This window comes from Aedes aegypti, chromosome 2 (assembly GCF_002204515.2).
Source record: "Aedes aegypti strain LVP_AGWG chromosome 2, AaegL5.0 Primary Assembly, whole genome shotgun sequence".
NCBI lineage: Eukaryota > Metazoa > Arthropoda > Insecta > Diptera > Culicidae > Aedes > Aedes aegypti.
This window is the reverse complement of record NC_035108.1, coordinates 67,207,605-67,231,272: the sequence shown is the minus strand read 5'-3', so window position 1 is coordinate 67,231,272 and position 23,668 is coordinate 67,207,605. Positions and strand designations below refer to the sequence as shown.

Genomic DNA, 23,668 nt, shown 5'->3' with positions numbered 1-23,668 from the left:
GTTTATAATGGAGTTTTCTTATGATTTTTTCATGAATTCTAAAAAAACATAGTTTAAGGAATTATTTGGACATTCATTCTAAAATTCTGTCAAGAAATTACAAAAAGATTTGCTCTAGGAGTTTTACAACGTTTCACAACAAAATTCTTGAAGATTTTTCAGGCAGCTGACAGTAGGAAACTTCTTCAAGTTGACGCTCGGTACTCACGCTGTTGTTTTTATTTGTACTTACTATATTCAATCAGATGACAACCAGAAAATTAACTCAAGAGCGATCGCACCCTCTATAATCGCCAGCATCTTCCCGATGTAACCGATCTTGTATTATTTTTATGTAAAGATATCGTAACACGGGATGAACAGAACAAGTGGGGCGAATAGAAACAAAGCGACCTACTGTAACAGTTAGAAATGCTACTATTATGTAATAAAGATCTTTACAAAATCCACTTAAATATTTTTGTTTCATTAGTTTAATAGCAAAAGAGGATCTATAGACTATTTTCAAATTAAAAATCTCAACCATTTTTATAGCTTCAAATATCCGCCATTTTCCAATTCAAAAATTAATTTTTAAGATTTTTTTCATCAAGTTAACACATTTTGATTTTTCTCCGAATTGCACTTACTGATATTTACTGAACAGTGTTTCGCCCCATTCAACGGTATGTGGGTTATTATCACATCCCTGTATCGCAATTTAGCAAGAATCTAGTGCTGCTTAAATCGTCACTGATGACCCGTACAATTAGAATTATTTTCATATTAAAATTTACAATTTGCCCATAATGATCGTTAAAATTGAAAAAAATGTTGGTTGAATTAATAAATCAAACTAAACAACGCGATTAACTTCTAAAATCTTGAAATGTTGAACTAACATAACAGAAAAAATATTATATTTGAATTATATTATGTTTGAAAACGAACATTACTAAAATTGCACACGTTACACATTTTTTTATACTTAAAAAATGGGTCAAACCCAAGCATCTTCTTCTTGCTGGCGTTACGTCCCCACTGGGACAGAGCCTGCTTCTCAGCTTAGTGTTCTTATGAGCACTTCCACAGTTATTAACTGAGAGCTTACTATGCCAATGGCCATTTTTGCATGCGTATATCGTGTGGCAGGTACGAAGATACTCTATGCCCTGGGAAGTCGAGAAAATTTCCAACACGAAAAGATCCTCGACCGGTGGGATTCGAACCCACGACCCTCAGCTTGGTCTTGCTGAATAGCTGCGCGTTTACCGCTACGGCTATCTGGGCCCCTCGAACCCAAGCTAATATTGATAAAAATAAAATGGCACTAAATTAGAAGTGCACTTTTTAGGCCACGCGACGCCTCTGGAAGTTCTATAACTGCCTGCTAGAAATGTTCATGGGCTGCTCAAAATTAACATTTTTCAAGATTTTAGTAAGATCTTATTTATGAATTTCTTTTATAGTTTCTCCGAGTGTTCAAGGATTCCTCCAAAGATTTTTCCTGAACACATTTCAGTAAGGATTACTGCAATAAAAAGGTAAAAAAAAAATATAAAAAAACGGCAAAACATTGAAAAAAAAAATACTTAAGATAAACTGAAAATGCCTGCTAGTTCAATAATAAGCTATGTAAGACATTTTTTTCTCATCAAACAATACATTGAACGAAATTTAGAAAAACATATTTTGCTAAGATATAACGTAACCTCGATATAACGCAACGAAAATAAAAATCGAGTTACGTTATATCGAGGTATTACTGTATTTCTGACATCCCTGGATTTCAGAAATGTACAGATATAGTTGAATGTTGGTAAGCTGCTATTGATTCATACCCATTTTCATAGTGAACTACAAGATGTGAATACGATTTTGACCAAAATAAGTTCATCTGACCGTTATGCACAACCCAAGAATTAAAAAAAGAAGCCAAAGAAGGCAAGAAAACATGCCTACTATCAGTGAGCTGTCTCCCCTCTCTCAGATGTAAGCATACCTACAAGGTGATACTTTTCTGAATGAATGACTACTGACTACTGAGTTTTATTACTTTGAACTTACGAGCTGCAAAACCAAGATGGCTGTCAAAATGAATGACGGGCTACGTAGCCTTAATATTATGACATTTTGTATTCTAAACTTTTATTCATACACACTTAAATCAGAATGCCGATCTCAGCTGTGCAAATCTCGGTTAAAGTTCGTTTGCTGACATCTCAGCAAAAGTGACATTTGATGTCAGTGGCACCCAAAGGTGCTGCTATAAACAAACTTGATTTTTAGCTGACATGTCATTTAAAATCCAGTTGCTGACCGCTCGGCTGTACGGATCTCGGTAAAAAAATGAAAATTAGCCGAACACATCTGAGTGTGTAAGTATTATAGAGAATTTGAAAATATTCCTAGCAAAACCGTAATTAGTCCAGCCAAGTTTTGATTTTTGTTTGGTTACTTCATCAGAATAAGAAAATCATACATGAAGTTATTTTTTATTTCATTTAAATTACATTGGAATTCTTACATCAATTTCAACAAAAATAAAATACTAGTTTGAATTGAAAATTTTAAACACCCAGGGACAGTTGACAGCCGTTCTTCGCGTCACACTTGTCGTGGACTTTACTGCCCATAAACGCATAATTGTCCCATGTGAATAGAAAATACAGCAAACATGGGACTGACATGCATTTATGGGCAGTTTAGTGGACTGCCGAAACGACCGGCAATTGAGCAAGTAGAAGAATTCCTTCGAGACAATGTTGAGCTTGACATGGCGCACGTGAGGAACATACAACTGCATACCCTCAAATGTTGCGTATGAGCCATTTTACGAATCAGGTCAAATGACAGGAGACCTGGGATTTTTCAATCATCGTCGTCAGTTTTGGCGATGATGATGGTTGATGACTGTGCGCATTTCTAGCGTAGCTATTCATACGGGCGAAAACTTAAATGGAGAAAAATTATTAAAATATTTCTGATCACAAAAATGCCTTTTTATGTGAAATATAGGTGAAAAAGAGATAGCTGATACAATAACTAGGTGTAAAGTTGCAGTAACAAACATTTTTGGATCTCTTTTTTGTCATTTTTTTTTTCATGTCCTCGTTTGGTAAGATGTGGCGTTGTTAAAAATCACGCTGGATTTAATCCCAGGTCTCCTGTCAATTGACGCCGTTTCGGCGATCAGCTGATCCGAAACGTCTCGCAAAATGGCTCATTCATCGAGATGAACGATGCCGGTGTGGCTCCGCGCCTACAAAAACAACACCACCTCCAACACTGTTTCGTCCGCGAGGGCATGAAATACTACATCCCGATCTACGTAGATGGGCCCACTACTATAGTGAGGATCCATCAGGGGACTGACACGGCTGTCATCCTGCATACATTTCAACTCGTCCTCGCATCGTTTTGGTACTTCGAGTTTTGGTACCCACTTTCGGTTTGCCCTAACCTTGCTCCTGATCTTCGAGTATACGGCTCATACGCTGCTAGTGCTAGATTCTGGCAATTAAACATATCGCATTGAATCGTCGTATTTGATGACGCTTTTCATTGGTGCATCATTTTGTTTAATGTTTTACGCATCATCGAGGTAAAAATGATGTCTCCTACCCATAAAAACATATGTTTTGTCCCTCCCAAAATAATCAAAACAAGAACACTGGACGCCATTTTGAATTGATGTTGGGTTGGTAAATATTGACTCAGCCCCCCCCCCTGGGATCCATGACCATCCACCGCAGATGTCAAATGCCGTTATTTGTGATCACATGCAGCAATACGGTAAAATAATCTCCATTCACAACGAGGTTTGGAAAAATTATTTCAAGGGAGTACCAAACGGTGTCAGAGTCATTCGAATGAGGATGGAGAAAAAAGTGCCGTCGTACATCGTGATCGACAACGAGCGCACGCTCGTCACTCATCCCAACATGAAGCCGACGAATGCAATCGAAGAACGACAACTCCAAACAACAGCAAACACTGCCAGAGATCAAGAAAATATCGATGAGCACCCGTGCGCTATTGTTCATGAATTCAGCTGGAACCAGCGAATCTGAAGCAGATGAGTACGACGAACTGAACGACAACAACGACGACGACAATAGCAGCACAAATGAAACCGATGGTGGTATAGAATCCGCAGTCAAATGTAAAAGGCGGTTGTCAACAGAAACGTCTAGCAGCGAAAAGGAGGATAGCACACCGAAACGATCATGCAATAAGGGTGACTAGAAATGTGAGAGCAGTGGAAGGAAATTCGAATGATTTGGAATGGAAAGTTTATAATACTAGGTCTAAGAAAAAGTAACAGAATTGTTAAATAATTTTATATCCCGACACGAATGCACCAAGCGGTGTAAAGTGTCGTAAATAAAAACAAAAAAAAAACACCCCGGGAATAACTAAGATTTTTATCCCGAATCCCGGGATAAGCAAAATGGGCACCTTGACGATAATTTTGAGTACAAACACATTTATAGTTGGTTAAATAAAACGGCTGCGAAATTCAGAAGTCAATCCGGGTCAAAACTTTTTTTTTTGTATGGTGTTCAGTTGGAGCTGCCTGACAGCTTAACTTGTCAAGGCTGAACCCTCGGTCTGGCTTTTGCCAAGTTTCCCCTCTACCAGGACCAATACTCAGACGGACTAGGCAATGGCGCCCACATGAACACTGTTTTTATTAGTATTGTGACGTGGTAGTTTTTGAAAAGTACCCATATTCCCTTGCTTCTGAGAAAAGGAAGCATTGTGAAAATCAGCAGCTCCATCAGAATTTGTTTGAAATAGTAGTGTAGTAGTGTCATTACTAATACTGTTCAGTCGAAATGGTTTTGAATAATTTGTCATTCAAGTGCTATTCTGATTAATCCTGTCTTTTACGTAGGATTAGAGTCCTAAATGTCAATTGTCGTCAAGTCTTAATACCGAACACTTTAAACGTAACTTTTTTTTCCTAATAGGAAGGCGGATGTGACTAAAAACATACTTCTATACGGAAAGCTTTATGTAATCCTTCTATTGCGTAACGATCAAGAAGTCGGGTTACAGGTTTTGAAAGTGTTTAAAAATCAATAGTACAACTTCTAATGATCAAAACGTTTCCACTATTCACCAATTTTCTCATCCCAGTCCCATTTTCTACTCGCTTCACCAAGTGAAACCAATTCAACTCTATCCGAAAAACTTTGTCCGCCTAATGGTTTCCGCTTCTCGAATAGTTTCCAGTACCACTTCGCGCTCCAGGGCCGTCAAAGTTTCGTAGCGCTCCTGAGCCAGCGCCGTAATGGTTTCTTCCAATGCAGGATATTGCAGCAACATTTCCACATAAGCTGCTTTGGCTGCGGGAGGAGAAAGTTAAAAATGATTGATGAGTGGCAATTTGCTTTGATTAAAGGTATATTAGGGAAGAGGAAGACAACTTACTTAGCAGGTATACCTCGCTAGTTTCTACAGCCACAATGTTTGAGTATTTCTGTAGAATTATGATGGAATTAGTGACGGATTGCGGCTTTGAATAAAGTTGATAAATACCATTAATGGACTTCCGAGTACCAACTGGTATTCTCCAAAGTGCTCACCATCTTCAAGATGCAGAACTTCTCTCCAATTTGGCGTGTAAACGGCCACGCTTCCTTGAATGACCATTATCATTTTGGCCCCGTCGCTGCCCTCAGAAGCATTCACAAGAATATCGTCTTTCAGGAACAACTGATATTGTAAATTATTCAACAGCCAGCGCAGCATTTCCGGCGTCATGGTGTCACGAAACAGTGAAATTCCATTCAATATGTTTCCACAGATCTCTTCTCGAATTCCCAGGTGGAATTGCTTCCCGGAGCAAACGTCGATCTGGCTTTTGCGACTGTAGCGATTGGAAATACGGTGATCGTGGAAACAGAGAATTCGATCTTCTAGGTCCTGTGGAAGCTGTTCCGATCGGATGTAGTCTTGAAGCTCGTGACGGTGTTCATAGTACTGTAATGGAAGATTATAAAGCTTGATATTTTATATTTATTTGTATCATATATCTACCATGCTTGTGCTGGAGAACATAATCCTTATGAAGATCAACAACTCTGCCAAAACGTAGATCTTCAACAGATATCCTAGAATGCTGAACACCAAAGACACCAGGATGTCATCATCGGTCATAAACTGATCCATTGAATGCGTTACCAATCCCATCGTGTAGAGGGTTCGAAAGAAGCATTCAATGTATTGGTGAACTGGAATCGAATACAAAATATTCATGTTCATTCAAGATTTATATAGTGTACTAATTACAAGGTTTCTTGTCCCAAATATCCGCTTGACTAATCCAAGAATTTTTATCGACCAATTCCGGATCGGTACCCTGCCGAAATCTCGCTACCAGGAACATCACGCAAGTAGCCCAATGCAAGCAGAGCACGATAACCGTTGCGATAGTCGTGAACTTCATGATATTTCGTCGCAATCCAAACCGACGACAAACGTTCCCAATGTATCGCAGGAATGTCTTCATCCGGAAAATCTTCAACATAGACAAAACGTTCCAAAAGTCCCAAAAGCATCCGAAGCGGAAGTTGTGCTCCCGAAGGCAATCAAAGAATGAATATTGTAGAGCTTTCTTCGATACGATAAATCTCGTGAACAGCGGATCCGGTGCCGAACTAATCAGGTCGATCCAGAACCACATAAGCGCGTATTGGTTGGCTATCTTGCAAGGGTCCAACTCCACGTGTTGACGCTCCCGGTCGTAGAATCCGGTTCGTATGCTGAAGCAGATGTCGATCAGGCAAATCGCGTCTGGAAAGTTGCTTAGAATTGGTTATCAGATAGGTGCAAAAAGGAAGTTCAGTATGACCGATTACCAAATGTAAGTACAATGTGGTGAAACCATGTCAATGGATGGTAATCTTCCGGCCGGAACAGGAATATCACGTCATACGGGATGAATATGAAGGCGGTGGCAAACGTAACAATCATGATGCATTCCCAACAAAACCTGTGAAATGACATTGAAAATTAACAGCCATCGTGGTAACAACTGTTCTTAGTTATCTTAATGTTTTGCATTATTTCATGATTGTTTTTACGTTTTCGACCTATTGAAATCAAATAGCAAAATCGATTTTTTGTTTTTCAAGCAAAACGAGCAAATTTTTTTATTAAATTTTTGTTTTTATAATTCAACATTGGATAGATATTCTGTGTCATTCATTAGTATCATCATAGAATTAGCGGCCGATAAAAAAAGTTTAGCTTCTTCAATTTTCAAATCAGCGAACGATTCTGGATCTTCTTCACTCTTACGATATTGCTGCTAGTGACCTTTATGGCTTCTACATCACGTTAGAGTACGTCTGTTTTCTGTACCTTTAAGATGCTGGACCTTTATGTAGTACTGCTAAAGCAGCATACTCCCGCGGCTGAGTTTGCTCAATAACTTCCACTTGGAGTTCATCATGAACGACAGGGCTGACGAGACGACTACGTACGGGCGAAATTTCTCGATCGCTTCATAAGCTGCAAGACCTTCCTTCTCAGCAGACTTCCAGGAACTTTGAGGGGTTGTCAGCTTCCTTGAGTAATAGGCTACGACACGACTTTTATTTGTCCTCATTTTCCTGGGTTAAAATGCCAGCGATTGTCATGTCACTAACGCCCGTTTGTATTTTAAACGGAAGATCGAAATTGGGTTGGCTAGGATAAGAGCACAAATTAATTTTTCTTTTTAACTGTTGAACGCTATCTCGGCTTGATCGGTCCAGATAATTATACTTTCGACTTTCGGCTTACCTTTAAGAAGGTCCGTTCTGCCCATAAGTGCATATCTATAACATTCGACAAAAGTAGGCATTGAGTAAATGGGATACCAAGTTTGCATTTTACTGCAGTATGGGAGGAAACTGAAATTTCAAAACATCATTATGAATTCAAAAGAGCTAGTCAGAATAGTCAGAAAATAATTCTGATAGAAATTTCGTTGCTACTACATTATTTGGCTCATGTATAATCGCAACGTGACTGTTATACTGTTACAATTGCCAATGTGACAAAACAACTTGGTATTTTTTTCGAATTTTCTATAACAATCTCACAGATTTTGGTAAGTTGATCAAAAGTATTTATCATTTGATGACTCTCCATTGCATTAACTCCAATTTGTCAAAAATGACGAATGCAGTTATGGGCAGCGTTAGTGGTGCTGTTATTTCGCTGAATCCCTCAAAAAGGGGAGATACTAATTCATCATCCCTAAAACCCGGCGTAAAGATGTAAAGATCGCACAGAGAATGGTCGCTCAAAACTCACGATTGCTTGCACTCTATCCGGATTAGGCCTCTTCCCTTCTCTAGACAAGATGAAGCACAAATACAGAAGCTCATGAACGCGGAATCGTGACTTTTCGATGTTGATCGACAAGTTGGCAGCGATCAACCTTCTTGCTACCTCTTCAAGATGTTGAATGTGTTCCAAGAACGAATTACTCGTGACTACTAGGGGAAGTGGTGGTAAAATGAACACCGTGCATTTTACCGAGAAAAAACAAATGTCGATGAATTTTTATCACGCACGGACGATTTAGAGCATAAATCTGAGTGTTCGAGTTGATACGTAGGTCAATTGAAGTGAAACTATTAACGAAAACTAAGATTTTCGAAAACCACGTTTGAAAATTACAAATGACGTAACTTTTAGCTCGGAAGACTTGAGGTTTTTCAGTGAGGGGAATATCGTTATGATTTGTTGTCAAATCTGATACCTTAAGAATTCTTTTTCAATGGGTTACAATCATTAATGGATGTATTTTTGGTGAGGCAATGAAAATTTTCAAAAATGTTTGTTTTGCTCACGTTTTTTGCATGGTGTTCATTTTACCACCAACCGCTGTTCATTTTACTCACATAGTGCAGGTAAAATGAACATTTGCATCGCTTTTTGATAGCAGTGAAAATATGTGAAAATTTAGCTTTTTTAGTCTGAATCCTTGTCGCTGCTATAGATTACATCCCTATTTTTGATATTGTGCGATAGAACTATAGAAATTTTTCATTTTTCCATCAGAAACAAGATGATTTCCTTAAGGTGTTCATTTTACCACCCCTTCCCCTAGTACGCCGTGGCCGTCGAGATGAACGAAAATGTTCGGCTCCAGCTCACCATAGCCTAAAACCTGATCCATCAATCGTGAAAGCGTTGCTGGGCTGTTCACCAGGCCGAATGGGATACGGGTAAACTGAAATAAACTACGCCCAAATACTCGAAAGACTGTGTATTTGTGTGCCCAGTCGCTGTTTGACCTCTCAACTACACCAGAGTCAATCCACTTATCCAGTTCCTCGTTCACATATTTTTGAACTTCCGGCCACCAGGGATATGAGGTTCAATCTTACTGGTTTTGCATTTTTAAATCCTCAGTGAACTCGATGGTGTGGGAGATTAACGGCGTAAATCTTAGTTTATCTCCTTTTCTGAAAACTTTAAATTTTACTTTTATCTCCTTCAACCTTGCTTGCTGATCTGCTGTCGGAATCTCCGCATCATCATGCTTTTCTGCCTCAGCCTCCATGGCTTCTGCTATTCCTTTGAACTGTGCTTGAATTATCGGATCAAGGTTGACCATTCGCCAGAAGTTCATGCCTAAAATCAGTCTACGTTTAATTGCTGGCAAAAACAACGTGATGACAATTATCGTTTGCCCTTGAACTGGCAGGTTCGTGTATCCCAAAACGTCCAAGCGTGAATTTCCTGCAGTTGTAAGCTTGGTTTCAGTCTACAGCATCTTCAATTTCAACTTTGTTAGCAAATTTTTACTGTCACACCCAAGAATTGAGATTTGTGCTCCACTATCTAACAGACCAATAATGAGCTCTACTTCCATGACATCTATGACGGCAAATGGAATGTTATCTCCCTTCACGTCTAACTTCAACTCGCTGATTTTAGGTTGGTACGGCACAAAGACAGTTGAAGGCAAGGCTTTTTCTGCAACATTCGACGACCTTGTACGTCGAAGTTCGCCCGTTTTTTTTTGCACAGAACGGACAGTTTTCTTTAGTGTAGTTCTGGAATCCGAAAACCGTACAAAACACCTTTTGAACTTCTTGCCTTTTCGAGATGTTGGTAACGTCCTCCTTCTGGTCAGGCTTCGCTTTCTTGCCATTATACGGAGCAGATTTCTACTTTTTCTCAGTCGGCCTATTATCAAATCTCTACGAACCTCATGGACTTGTGCACTTTTGGGAACTGCGTCGCCTTCTCGGTTACGATACATCCAGATGTTAGCCCCACTGCTTCAAACCCTTCAACGTTCGTATCCTTTTGACTACAAAAACGTTCTTGTAGTCGGCTCAGATTTCGGAAGTAGATGTCAAACTGGAAAATTTCCATGACTGCGTTGGAATAGTTTTGGAACTTCTCAGAACGTTTTTGCCTTCGTTGAGCCGTTTGTTGTTCGTTGTGAAAATCCATTTTTGGCGGTTGGAATTCTAGTTTAAGTTCTGGCACCAACTCTCTTCAATTCCGGAAGTCTCGATTCTTCTTCCATTCGATGTACCACATCAGAGCCTCCCCGCTGAAAAGGCGAATCGATTTGTTGAACAAATATCGCTTTCCAAAGTTGTCTGCCTCCGCCATTAATTCCACGTCGGTTATGATTTTTTTCAACTTCTTGCCTTCGTCCTTTCCATCGTTTGTACTTCATTTTCTATTACACTACAGATCGTGGTGGTCTCCATACTCGATTCTGCCTCTCATTTTCTTCACCGGAACTGCTGCCCTAAATTTTCTTTTGGGTGGACTGACTTCCCTTTTACTCTTTTTTAGGGCCATTTTCGCCGGCGTTGGCTTCTAGGAACATTGTCTTCCTGATCCTCACCAGACGAATTTTCTCTTCTATTTCTTCCGCGAATTTCTTTCCGTCTACTTTTCCTACTTTTTTCTAACCCTATATCTTCACTACACTCCTTTTCTTCTGCCTTTACTAATACTGCTAAGTCTGGATTCCAGATAGCTTTCCCCATGCTTCAACAACTTTTTAAACATTTCTTCTGAATCTTTCTCCTTACTTTTTCGTTTTTCTTTGGGAGTGCTGGTATTACTCAATTCTTTATTTTGATTCTTATTCTGGATATTTCTATCTTCACTTTCTGAGGTGTTTCTTCTTCAGTTTCTTTTTCCATACTATCTTCTGATCTATCCTATACGTTCAAGTCCACAACTGTTTGTTTGAATTTTGCTCTACCCTCTTCCTCACGTCTGGATCTGATGTAAGAACTGTGAAATGTTCTTGGTAAAGATTAATTTCCCTCAAGCCCATCTGTATCTGCTTTCTCTTTCAATATTATCAACCTACACGGAGACGGAATTCAATTCAATTTTGGGTTGTTTCAACGCAATTCCGTAGTTGAGCCCAATAACTCAATTTTGGCTAAATTTCCAAGGTCCCCATTAGGTAGTTTTGCTTTAATTCCATTAGAAAAATATACTCAAATTTGGGTTGATTTAACGCAAAATTGAGTTCTTTCGACCCAAACATAAGAAAAGTTGCATTTACCCAAATTTGGCTTATTGGGCCAAAGTACCCCCATTGGGTGGATGCAGCTCTCTCTATTTTTGACAACATTCGTGTGGGAGAAAGAGAAAACCGAGAGATTTTGGGTTGAAACTATAATCGATATACTTCATTTTGGGTAAAGTAAACTCAAAAATTATGTAAAAATATTTCTCCGTGCATCATACAGATGGATGATGGAAGGGGCCCAGATAGCCGTAGCGGTAAACGCGCAGTTATTCAGCAAGACCAAGCTGAGGGTCGTGGGTTCGAATCCCACCGGTCGAGGATCTTTTCGTAAAGGAAATTATCTCGACTTCCCACGGCATAGAGTATCTTCGTACCTGCCACATATCGTGTGGCATATGCATATGCAAAAAATGATCAACTGGAACAGAAAACTCTCAGTTAATAACTGTGGAAGTGCTCATATGGACACTAAGCTGAGAAAAGCAGGCTCTGTCTCAGTTGGGACGTAATGCCAGAAAGAAGATAAATGGATGAGTCTTGTATGCAAATCTGGCAACTCGGATTTTCTCGTTATCTTATTGCCCATTGCACGGTGACGTCATCAGAAAATCGCTCTCTTTCCCTCCATCGGAAAATCTAATAACAACGGTGCCAGTACCTGTCAAAGTCGACAGGTACTGGCACCATTGTTTTCAAATTTTGTTGAGGAGCGAAAAAGAGAGAATTACGCCGTGAAATGCCTAATTCTCTAACCGATGGTCCAATGCACGAGTTCACTAATTTGACTTTTGAGCGGTGCCAAATTCATTCGTTTCCATGGTCACGTAAATTACACGGCACCGCTCAAACGTCAAAGAATGAACGCGTGCATTGGTCCATAGCGGATTTTTGCAATCTTTACGTCAACTATATTCAAATCCCGCTTACACGCTTCAGCGGACATTTCTAAAGCAACTCCGAAATTATTTTTCTCCCTTTGCTCTTTTAGCTTCTGACCTAGGACAGGACTTGTCAGGTACTAGTGCAAATTTGAAACCATTTGCCTGTCAAAAAAGACCACTTCTGATTGGTCGTTTTGGCAAAGGCCTACTTTCACATCGTTGAGTTGGATTGCAACAGGGCACTTTGTTGCTAGCCCGGCCGTGTTGCTATTTCATAAGTTAGAGTTTTTATTGAAAGTTTGAAAATGTTTCATGAAATCTTTTTGCTACAAATCAATCTATATTCGATGTTTGGCTTACCGCATGTGATCCTACAATACTAAAATAAATCAAAAATACTTAATCGAGTGCAGTAGAATAGAAATTGTATCAATTTTCTCTGAAAATAACGCCGGTTTTGAATCTAACCTACTTTAGAAAAGAAGCTAGCATTCGCTATTGAGCTAAATGAATGAAGCATGCAAGAAACAACCAAATTGTGAGCCTTGATACTTGAATTTGTTCAACTGATTTGCTTAAAAAGGATACTGGTAGCACTGGCTTTTGTATCGTCAAGGCTATCGATTGAAAAACAACGGGGCAGTCCTTGTTGAGCTGTCACGTCCTGTCCTAGCTTCTGACGCAATCGTCGACGCTTCACATCGCGAGAGTCAACGTTGAACGGTACCTGGCGTATCTTGAGTTCGTACTCCACCTCATCTACGAGCAGAAGGGCTACATTCATCGACTGATATTTGAGTTCAAATTCAACATTCATGTTGCTCAAGAAAATTCAAACAAATTCCAGTAAAATCAAAATAATTCAGAATAAAATACAAACAAAAAAACTCTAGATTAAAGCTATAGTAGACGAATTTGAAATTTTTCGAAATTAATATGGCTGAGATACTAAAAAATAGCGTTAAAGTTCAAATATATGTAATTCAAGTGTTTGTGTGGTGTAGTGGCTAATTCAATTTCGTTCAGGACTTTTTTCAATTGCTTCAATTGCTCAATCTTCATTAAGTGTGAATCTCTTTTTTTGTTTCGTCTTCAGTTGGGGCTACTTGACAGCTTTACTTGTCAAGGCCGAACCCTCGGTCTGGCTTTTGCCAAGTTACCCCTTTACCAGGACCAATTCTTGGATGAACTAGGCATTAGTATTGTGACGTGGTAGTTTCTTAAAAATATCCATATTCCTTTGCTTCTGAGAAAAGGAAGCATTGTGAAAATCAGCAACTCCATCAGAATTTCTTTGAAATGTAGTGTCATTACAATACCGTCTAATAGAAATTATTTTGAATAATTTGTCATTTATAAGAAAATAGAAGAGTTTGGATTTCATATAGTGAAAAAAGTTTGAAAATCGGATAGAAAATAGCTTAACGAGAATTTTTTGAATTTTTTTCTTAACCCGGTCGGATACGGGTTAATATTAAGATTGAGGCTGTCAATGTGTATTCCAGTCAGTCAAGTGCTGAAAAACTCGAGCTTTGCAACGGGTTGCATACAACAGTTTTTGCTATTTCAAAAAATGCCGTTTTAGCTAGATGAACTCTAAAAGTACAAACAAACATTTCAAGAGATCCCACATGGGCATACAGCCATGCTTGAAGGTACGCATTCAGTATTTTGCAATCATGTAGGTTGTGATACAGTAGTACAATAGAAATATTATATTTAGAACGCTAGGGGCGCTGTTACCTCCATACATTGACTGTGATGGGGATGAATCAACCACAGTAGCCTTGGTTTTCTCCAGACACGATCCACTGGTACTCAAAGTGTCAACCTGATTGTTTTGTTCCCTCTCGTGTTTATCATATGAGATGACTGATTCAAGTAAAACCTTATCGAATTTGCAAAACTGGTCATTCGATGCCAGAACCTTCGCCGAAGATCTGGTTGGAGGATTCCTTCCCGGAGCTGGTCTCTTAAATTGCTTCTCGACACCGGTACCTTCCAATACCAGCAGAGTGGAGACCGGAGTCCCCAAGATGACGAAGTGTCCGTTCATTACAAACCTCAATTGCCTAGTTGGACGCTTGAGTAAAGAACCGTCCGAGTGGCCTACAACTCCTAATTAAACAACTGTGTAACTATCAAATCCAAGAACTTCAAATGAACATTAAGGTGATTATAGAACGAAGCCACACCTCAAATTTTCAAGAGCACAAGACTTGAGAACCAAACAGCGCTTCGCGTTGAAAATCTATCCCATTGGTCACCACCAGCAAGCAAGCAATGTGATTGGTTTTCAATGCGAACTATTGTCAGATTCTTTAGTCTTGTGCACTTGAAAATTCAAAGCTTGGCTTCGTTTTATAATCACCTTAACTTCCTGATTGATCTGGCCAAACATATGGTTACTTCCAAGCGGAGGATGTCTATACCGGCTTCATCAATCAGCACATGGAAACCTTGTTCCCGGTGAAAACAGTCCCGATGAGAAGATCGCTCAAGTGACAGTGGCTTACGTCTTGAACGAAAATGCCATGCCAGCACACAACAATCCCTGAATCGAATGAATCTATTCGACCTGGATTGAACTCCGACCGAATTACACTCCGACTAGGAAATTTGATCTGTATGTTGGAGAAAAGAGCACAAGGTTGAAGTGAAATCAAAAGGAGTGGACTTTGAAGTTCATGTTGATGGAAGCTTTTGGTTGCACGTGAAAACTACAAGGAAGCCACACGAGAACCGATTCCTTCTGCAGACCAACATTATTGGACACGTCTTGCTTCAACACCGTGATTGACAGCGGATCAATCGCTTTAGATGATGATAGTGGACTCACATCCGCCGAAGTTGTTCAGCCTAAATTCGTGACTGCCGACAATGCCATAGAGGTCGGTTCCGTCATTGCCCTAATACCACACGCAGCGAACTGGACTATCGAAATTCATACCTTTTGCCTTATGAAAGATGGAACGATTATCGCAATACGAACGCTTTATGTATCGTTTTAGCATCACTCCACATCAAGGCGTCGATAGGCGCGGGGTGTACGTACGAGTCTATCGATAGCAAGGTCCTTGGTTCGATTCCAGGTTGCCGCGAAAACTATTTTTGTTTTCAAATTTCGGTTTCATAAGGCAAATTTATGAATTTCAACCCGATTCCTTGTGGCGAATTTTCATAAGGGGTTCCTATGTTTATCGATAGTCCATTTGCCTGAGTGCAGTAGTGTTGGACAAGGTGTTCGTTAAGCCGGAAAATTCGGTAAATGCCTGCACTCCGCTCGCCGTGCCGATTAAGGTTCACCCAATTGTTGTGCGATGGTACTGTGGCAAAGTTTATTTGTTGATTTCCAAAGTAGGTTACAGTGGGGATTCGCTCGTTGGAGGTCCGCTACATGGAATGACTCGATGGTTGGATGTTCGCTGGTTGGAAAATATTCCAACTAAAAAGCACTCAAAAGTCAACAGAAAATGTCAAACTGACTTTGACGTCTGAGTACCGTCGCATTGGAGTCTCCATATATAGAACAAATGCGTATGAATATGTGCGTTTCGTGACGATTTGCTCTCCAGATGCGTTAGTGTGGAGCATTTTCACCAGCTGTCAGTCGTTCCAACTACCGGGTCGGATTCGTTAGATGGAAGGCAATCGTGTTCCAACCAGCGAATCCCCGCTGTACTATGGTTAAATTGGAGAAAATTTGACACTTTGAGTATCACCTCCAAATCTCGCATACTAGATGTTGGTCACAAGGTTTGCAGCGACAATAGCGGTCTAATGTTTATATGTCTATTAGTAGTACCCATGAATGTCACAAATTTTCTCGCTTCTCGCAGTTCTATATAGGGTACACCCAAAAGTTGAAACTGTCATTATAGGCGTTTTCTGCGTCTATTGATGGCGGAAAAGTGTTCTTCTGAGCGACATGACGTTTTTAAGCGTCTATTGATAGGCAGATAATCCGGTCATTGAATCGAGCAGTTTTTACGGTACAAATGGGGAAGTACAACTTGATATGCTTTTTGCACCACGCATACCAACAAGCGGTTTTAGTGCTGTGGTATAGAATTTGGTTCTCACGCTCATGACCATGGATCGATCCTGGTTGATGTCGCATGTGTATTTATTCTTCATGTGCGTGCATCACCAACACATGTATGAAAAAATAAAACTTCCACAAATATGCCTTTTAAGTGCATGTATTGGAAGTATGGAAATACGCAAAAAACCGAAAGGGTGCAAACCAGATTCGAACCATAATCATCGGATCGACTAGCACACTATGTAACTACTGCTCCAAACTTACTACCGAAATGATGAGTAACCAAAGTCGATGTGGTTTTACGTTTCATATGCATGATTGCTCATGCTATTGATAAACATGTGAGCATGTGTTATCCCCAGCAAAATAAAGATATACAGTCAAGTCTCCTTTAAAGCGTTAATCATCGTATGTTGAACAAGTTTAATGTATATTCATAGTAATTTATCACCTACCAGAGTAGCCACATTCTCTATTGTAGAACTTACTTGAGGACTGTTCATTTTATAAAGTGGACACATTGTGCATGCTATATCTTTATAATATATCAATAGAATCGTAATCGGTTTTCTGTATACAGTATCGTTCGACTATTATATTATTGCACGATGGTGCTATAACAAAAAAGCCATCAAAATAATTATAATTCACACGAATAAGGAACAATGTTTAGAATGGTCAAAGATTGGTAGGTCTGGAGCCAAGTATAATAGTTGAGTATACCAAAACACAATTCATTCATAAAAATTCGGATTTTTGGTATGTGAAAAATATTGTTTAAGTTTGAAGAACATCTTTTCTAGGAAGTTTTTGTCGAAACTTCTTTGTTCTTCTTTGTAAGATCTTATATTTCCATATAAGAGGAAAATAATAGTATTACGATGCACAGAAAACCGATTATGATTTCATTGATAAACTAGCTAACCCAGCGTGTCTAGTCACGTTCCATAAGAATTTTCAAGCAAAAACCTCTTTCAAAGATTAATAATGTTTATGTTCAATTGCAAAATGATAACATGGACAGAGAAATTTCTCTGTTGATAAATATGCCATTGGTGTATGAATAATAAGCTGAGACACGCATGATATTTATGAACGCAAAATCGCCCAAATTTATGCTATAACCATACTCCATTGTTATAGAGCCGTTATTCTGATCTGAAATAATTACAGCCTTAAATTCTATTGTGAAATATTTGAAAAATTCCAGAAGCTTCTATAAATTAGAGAGAAGAATCTGACTGAAAATTCTAGAATATTCTATTGAATCCCGATTAACCAGTGCTACAATTTCTGTATAGATCTTCGTGTTGCGATGGCGATCGTCAACGATTTAAAACGAATCGAATTGTAATTAGGGGACTATCGACTAATGAATATATCGAGTCATCGAACAGGAATGCTTTGGAAAGCTCTTTTTAGGGACCATTATAGTTACCATAAAAAAATATTTTTATTTTGCCTTCATAAGTTGATATCGAACCATGGAACATCGACTCAAGAAGGTTGTGTAAATAAAAAAAACTAGAATATTCGGCCCACAATCATGTTTATCTCTCCTTTGCATATATCTTATTTGTTTTTGAACCTTATATTGAAATGACGAAACCCGTAATGAATCACATTTTCAATTTGCATCGGAATTTAAGTGCGGTCGAACAGCATAAAGTTGGGTTGTTTACATTTTGATTACTGTCCAAGTTCATAAAAACGGAAAACTACAATGATAAAAAGATCGTAACTTTTATACGAATTAGGAAGGACAAAGCTCCGGAAAACTCTAGAACACCATGTGCAATAGCTGTTATAGTGCTCCACAATTTGCAATAGGGTTTTCATTTAATAACACGAAAGATCATATTACTGCAACTACTTTAAAAAATTTTCTCGCTCAAATAACGGATATATCATATTAAAACTTTAATTTCAAAATTGGATCCATAAATGAACCTTGACACTTGAGTTCATGTTTGACGTTCGCTTAGTCGACAAAAATATCACAGGGGTTTTAGTTTTAACACTGGGGTTGTTCCTATCTGACATTTCGGAAGGGACACGGAAAACAAAATACACCCAAAATTTGAGTTCAAATCAAGGAGTGTGACAAAATCTATAAAAACATAAAAAAATGTTTTTTGTACTTAAACAAATGAAAAACATTAAAAAAATTGAGTAAACATGTGTTTTTGGCCTGAACGTAAGCGTTTGGCACTAAAATTGGGACATGGCTTTAGGACCCTATTGTAATGTTGTAACATTCAAATGGACTTTTGCAGTGCTCTTAATTTGACTGTTGTTGTGCTCTTAAATTGCTGTTGTATGCTGCTCAATGAAACCTTTCAAAGCGTTACTGACAGACAGAAAACTCTGGGATTTTATATACATGATAAAAAAGATATAGCATAAACAAGGTGTCCTCTTTATAAAATGAATAGTCTTTAAAACATGAAAACTCTGTTGAATCTTTTGCTGGTGCTATTCAAAGAAAACAAGATCACGGTTCTACTTTCACATTGATAAAAAAATATCGATCCAATGCTGATGAATGCTACCCAGAATGAGCCGATTATAAGAAACCGTGCCCCATATATGGGATTAAATTTTAACCATGGTTTTAGTATAATAGTAAAAAAGTTTTCTATAGATGAATCGATCATTTTGACTCAAGAACAACTTCTGCAAATTGGCTATGAGTTTTTGCAAGCAATTTATTTTGAGAATTATGGCACCGATATGTTGATTTTAGAACAGAACGTTCAGTGGGGAGATTGTAGTAAACCGTTTGGAGAAGTCAAGAGAACATATATACTGATTTTTTTTATCATGAAAAATATGAAAACAAAATTTCATTTTTATATAACGCAATAATCTTTTTTTTTATCATTTTTAATTTTGACTATCTATGAATTGTGATAGGAATTAGTTGTTCAGGACAAAATTTCATGATGGAGACATTTTCGATAAGAAAGTTTTTCTAAGAATAACTTTTGCTGCCCATAAAGGCCCATATTGAAAAAAATAGGCACTGAGAAAATAGCGCTCAAACTTTGAAGTTTTTCTTTCATACAAATGTTTATAATTTTATATTAGGGGCCGTCCATAAATAACGTAGCATTTTTCACTGATTTTTTACACCCCCTCCCCTCTCGTACCGTTTCGTCACAAATGCTGATACTTCCCTTGGAAAATACGTAGCATATCAGGCCCCCCCTCTTCTTCTTCTTGGCATTGACGTCCTCACTGGGACAGAGCCTGCTTCTCAGCTTAGTGTTCTTATGAGCACTTCCACAGTTATTAACTGAGAGCTTTCTATGCCAAAGTTGCCAGTTTCGCATTCGTATGTCGTGTGGCAGGTACGATGATACTCTATGCCCAGGGAAGTCCAGAAAATTTCCTTTACGAAAAGATCCTGGACCGACCGGGAATCGAACCCAGACACCTTCAGCATGGCTTTGCTTTGTGGCCGCGGACTCTAACCACTCGGCTAAGGAAGGCCCCCCTTTATATTTTTTATTATTTTCCTCAGTGATTGGGTTGAAACAAAAAATTAGAATTCAGAAGTTCAATACAAAATTTGATATTAATTACTGACTAAAATGTAAGGATAATCTAATCTAACAGTATGATATACAGTAGCGCTCAAAAGTAATTTGGAAAACAGTTTCAAATAAACACAGTTCCTGTTACATAAATTTGGTATCTAGTTTCATATAGGCTAAATTGTATTACTTTTGCTGTTGTTACCAAGACAAACAAGTTTACTGTAGAAAATGTGAAAAAAAAAAACTGATTGGATTGATGAAGCTCGTTATTGTTGAGTTAGGGTACAATATATTTCTAGTTTATTTTGAGTTAGAACAGAAATTTCGTTATTAGAGGATTGTTTTTTTTTTAATTATTCTTCGTTAGGAAATAGATTTCAATGAAAATGAACAATAAAATATATTAATTCGAAATGAATTATTATCCAAATTCAAATCCATTTGGCAATCAGTGGCCAGATATAGAAAAGATTACACTTGATATATTTGGAATGTTTAGAAAATTTTAGCGATTATTATACAAATTATTTATCTCTATTAATATTTCAGCTGAACTTCATTATCTTTCTTCATAATAAAATAAACCTACACAACCTATAATGAAACAGTTAAATAATAAAAAAATTATCACCTAGCATGAATGAGGGATGAACTTATCGCTGAGAAAAAGTAGATTTTGTATGAAATTTGACAAGTATTTGAATAACAGATTCATCCTTGTTCATCCACTTCTCCTAGCCTATGGCCCGATGCACGAGTTCACTAATTTGACGTTTGAGCGGTGCCGAATTCACTCGTTGCCATGGTCACGTACAGTTGTGTTCAGAATAATAGTAGTGAAAGCTGATTTTCATACAAAATGCTCAACTTTGGCATGCTGTAACTTCGTTTCCATATGAGCAATCGGCATGAAATTTTGACAGTGAACTACAAATATACTCAATTTTATTATCACAAGATTTGAAAATTTTCACATTATCGGCTAAAAAGTTAAGCACCAGGTGAAATCGCTCAAAATAATAGTAGTTTTTCTTTTGTAAATTTTTGTTCAGCAACAATTTTGTAAAAAATTGGCTTGTTTATACATTTATAGCTTGGGTGGAAATGGTTGAAACGATGAATAAAGAAAAATTCAAAAGCTCAAAATACAGCAGATATTTAAATTATTAAAACTACTATTATTTTGAGCGATTTCACATGGTGCTTAACTTTTTAGCCGGTAGAGTAAAAAATTTCAAATCTTGTGATAATGAAATTGAGTATATTTGTATTTCACTGCCAAAATTTCAAGCCGATTGCTCATATGGAAACGAAGTTACAGCATGCCAAAGTTGAGCATTTTGTATGAAAATCGGCTTTCACTACTATTATTCTGAACACAACTGTATATAACACGGCACCGCTCAAACGTCAAATAGTGAACTCGTGCATAGGTCCATTCCCTATGGACCTATGCACGTGTTCACTAATTTGACGTTTGAGCGGTGCCGAATTCACTGGTTGCCATGGTCACATAAATAACACGGCACCGCTAAAATGTCAAATAGTGAACCCGTGCAAAGGTCCATGGACCGATGCACGAGTTCACTATCTGACGTTTGAGCGATGCCATGTTATGTATGTGACCATGGAAACCAGTGAATTCGGCACCGCTCAAACGTCAAATTAGTGAACTCGTGCATTGTTTCATTGGAGGTAAGAACAGGTAAGACAGCACATAAAGTAGCTGAATACAAATGCTGGACGATCTGTCCTCACATCAGAATCGCCAGCCTGTGTCGAAACCAGATCGCACAACGGATATAGTTGGTTGGTTTGACTTTATTAACGAGATTTTTAGCCCTGGGCTAGTTCATCTCGGGACCAACGGCTTTACTTCCCTTCCGAAGGAAGTCGTCACTATAACTTTTTACGTCATAAGTGACTATGTCAGGGATGGGATTCGATCCCAGGTCCTCGGCGTGAGAGGCGAGTGTTCTAACCACTACACCAGGTCCGTCCCGTCAACGGATATAGACTCGAGTGAAGTGACTCGCCGTGTAAACTAAGGGGCCTATTTTGTAAGTCGAGCAGATTAATGTCACTCGTCTTTATTCATTGTCGATCAAAGCAAGCATGCATATTTCAGATGTCATCCGTTGACTCTCATAGTAATCCAGTCACATAGAGTGATAACTGTCGAAAAACTCGAGTGACAGAGCTGAGTCGAGGGTATTTTTTGGTCGACAGTGACTCCAGTCGAATCATTTTGTTCGACTTGACTTATAAAATAGACCCCTAAATGGAAAGTCACTTCGTTCGAGTCGAGAGTTATCATCTCGCTATACGAAACCGAAGAATCAGATGAAATTATGCTTATTCTGTGTGGCATACAAGGCGGGACGAGTCGGTGAGGTGTCGACTCACTCCCATTTTATTAGTCACCTCACGTCCCCCGAGGTGAGAACGACTCGTCCCGACTCACACGCCGCGCAGAATAAGCACAAATGGCATGAAGAGACTGGGTTATTCGGTTGACGCCTACCAAAACAGTACTGAAAAGTGCTAAAGCACCGCAAAGAGTGCTGAAAAGTAGCACTTTTCAGCACTGTTTGTTTCGGTAGGAATAGTAGGCCGTTATGTTGATCAACTTCTCAATGAAAAGTTGATTGATTTGCAACGGAATTGTAAAAAAGTACATTCCAGATACGTTTTGGTGGAAGAAGCATGGATGGGTTATAGCAACTATATATACAACTATATATGTAACTACTACTCAGTAAGGTAGGGAAAAAATGGTAAATAAGTAAGGTAAAACCAATATTACCTCAGGTAGCTAAACGGATGAATCGTGCTCGAGTAGAAACTAATGTGCCGGGAAATTTCACGCTTCCTAGAGGTATCGCTACGGAACACTTCTCGACTGAGGGCACTGGTTTGATCCAAGTAGCACATCCGGCGGTACCATCGGGATATTCTGCGAACAGATTGATGGAAAGGTTTTGTCATTCACTTGAGAGCCACGTGATTTTCCACCCAGTACAAAAACGCTAACTTGCCTTTTCGCAATCGATTCCCCCGGAACGAAAGCCCGCAGCAGGTCAATATTGTGTCCAGTTTTGCAGTGGTGATTAGGAAAACCGATCGATGGCACTTTTTTGGCGGCAATTTCGTCCAACAGTTCGATTTTGGACGCCGATGGTGTGTCGTCCTCACCGTTGGTATCGTATGCACTTTGCCAGCTTCCACCAGGCTTTTGTAGTCGTTGAGAAATTGAAGGATTCATGGTTGGAAAAGCGCAACGTGAGCGACGGTTAGCAATCCGATGGCAAACATTAAACTGCCAACAGTGGAAGCATGCGATAGCCTACTGGGATTGGGGGAATTTTCGGAATTTGCTGCAACGTGACGAACACATTTTTTGGTGCCTACGTGAAATTGATGAGGATGGCCCTCGAGATCTGTCGATTCTAAACTTTGGTCAAACAACTAGTTGATTTGGCATGGCATGGCAGTTTTATTTTTCATCAGCGAAAAAATGATTTACTTTTTCATCGTTAGTTCAATATTAATAAAGTGGACAAGTTTTTCTAAGAATCATGGAGAGGTTTGGTCAGGCTAGTGGTCTCTTGATTCTTTTGCATGCTTTTGTGGGATGAGCGACGGAATCAAGATCAATCGTGATTCCCAACTGGTGAGCTCGTTTCATGCTTATTCT

The 23,668-nt window shown here is 38.8% G+C and overlaps 1 protein-coding gene across 1 annotated transcript; it reads right to left on the bottom strand.

The window, feature by feature from the left end:
* Positions 1-5,013: 5,013 nt before the first annotated feature.
* On the bottom strand, positions 5,014-22,922 carry LOC110676999 (potassium/sodium hyperpolarization-activated cyclic nucleotide-gated channel 2-like). Its single transcript, XM_021847246.1, has 7 exons — positions 22,778-22,922; positions 6,849-6,982; positions 6,280-6,783; positions 6,028-6,221; positions 5,527-5,970; positions 5,419-5,467; positions 5,014-5,333 (listed from the first exon to the last, which is right to left on the bottom strand). Exons 1-7 carry the CDS (start codon positions 22,903-22,905, stop codon positions 5,167-5,169), a joined length of 1,620 nt encoding a protein of 539 aa, XP_021702938.1. The 5' UTR covers positions 22,906-22,922; the 3' UTR covers positions 5,014-5,166.
* Between the last annotated feature and the right edge of the window lie 746 nt (positions 22,923-23,668).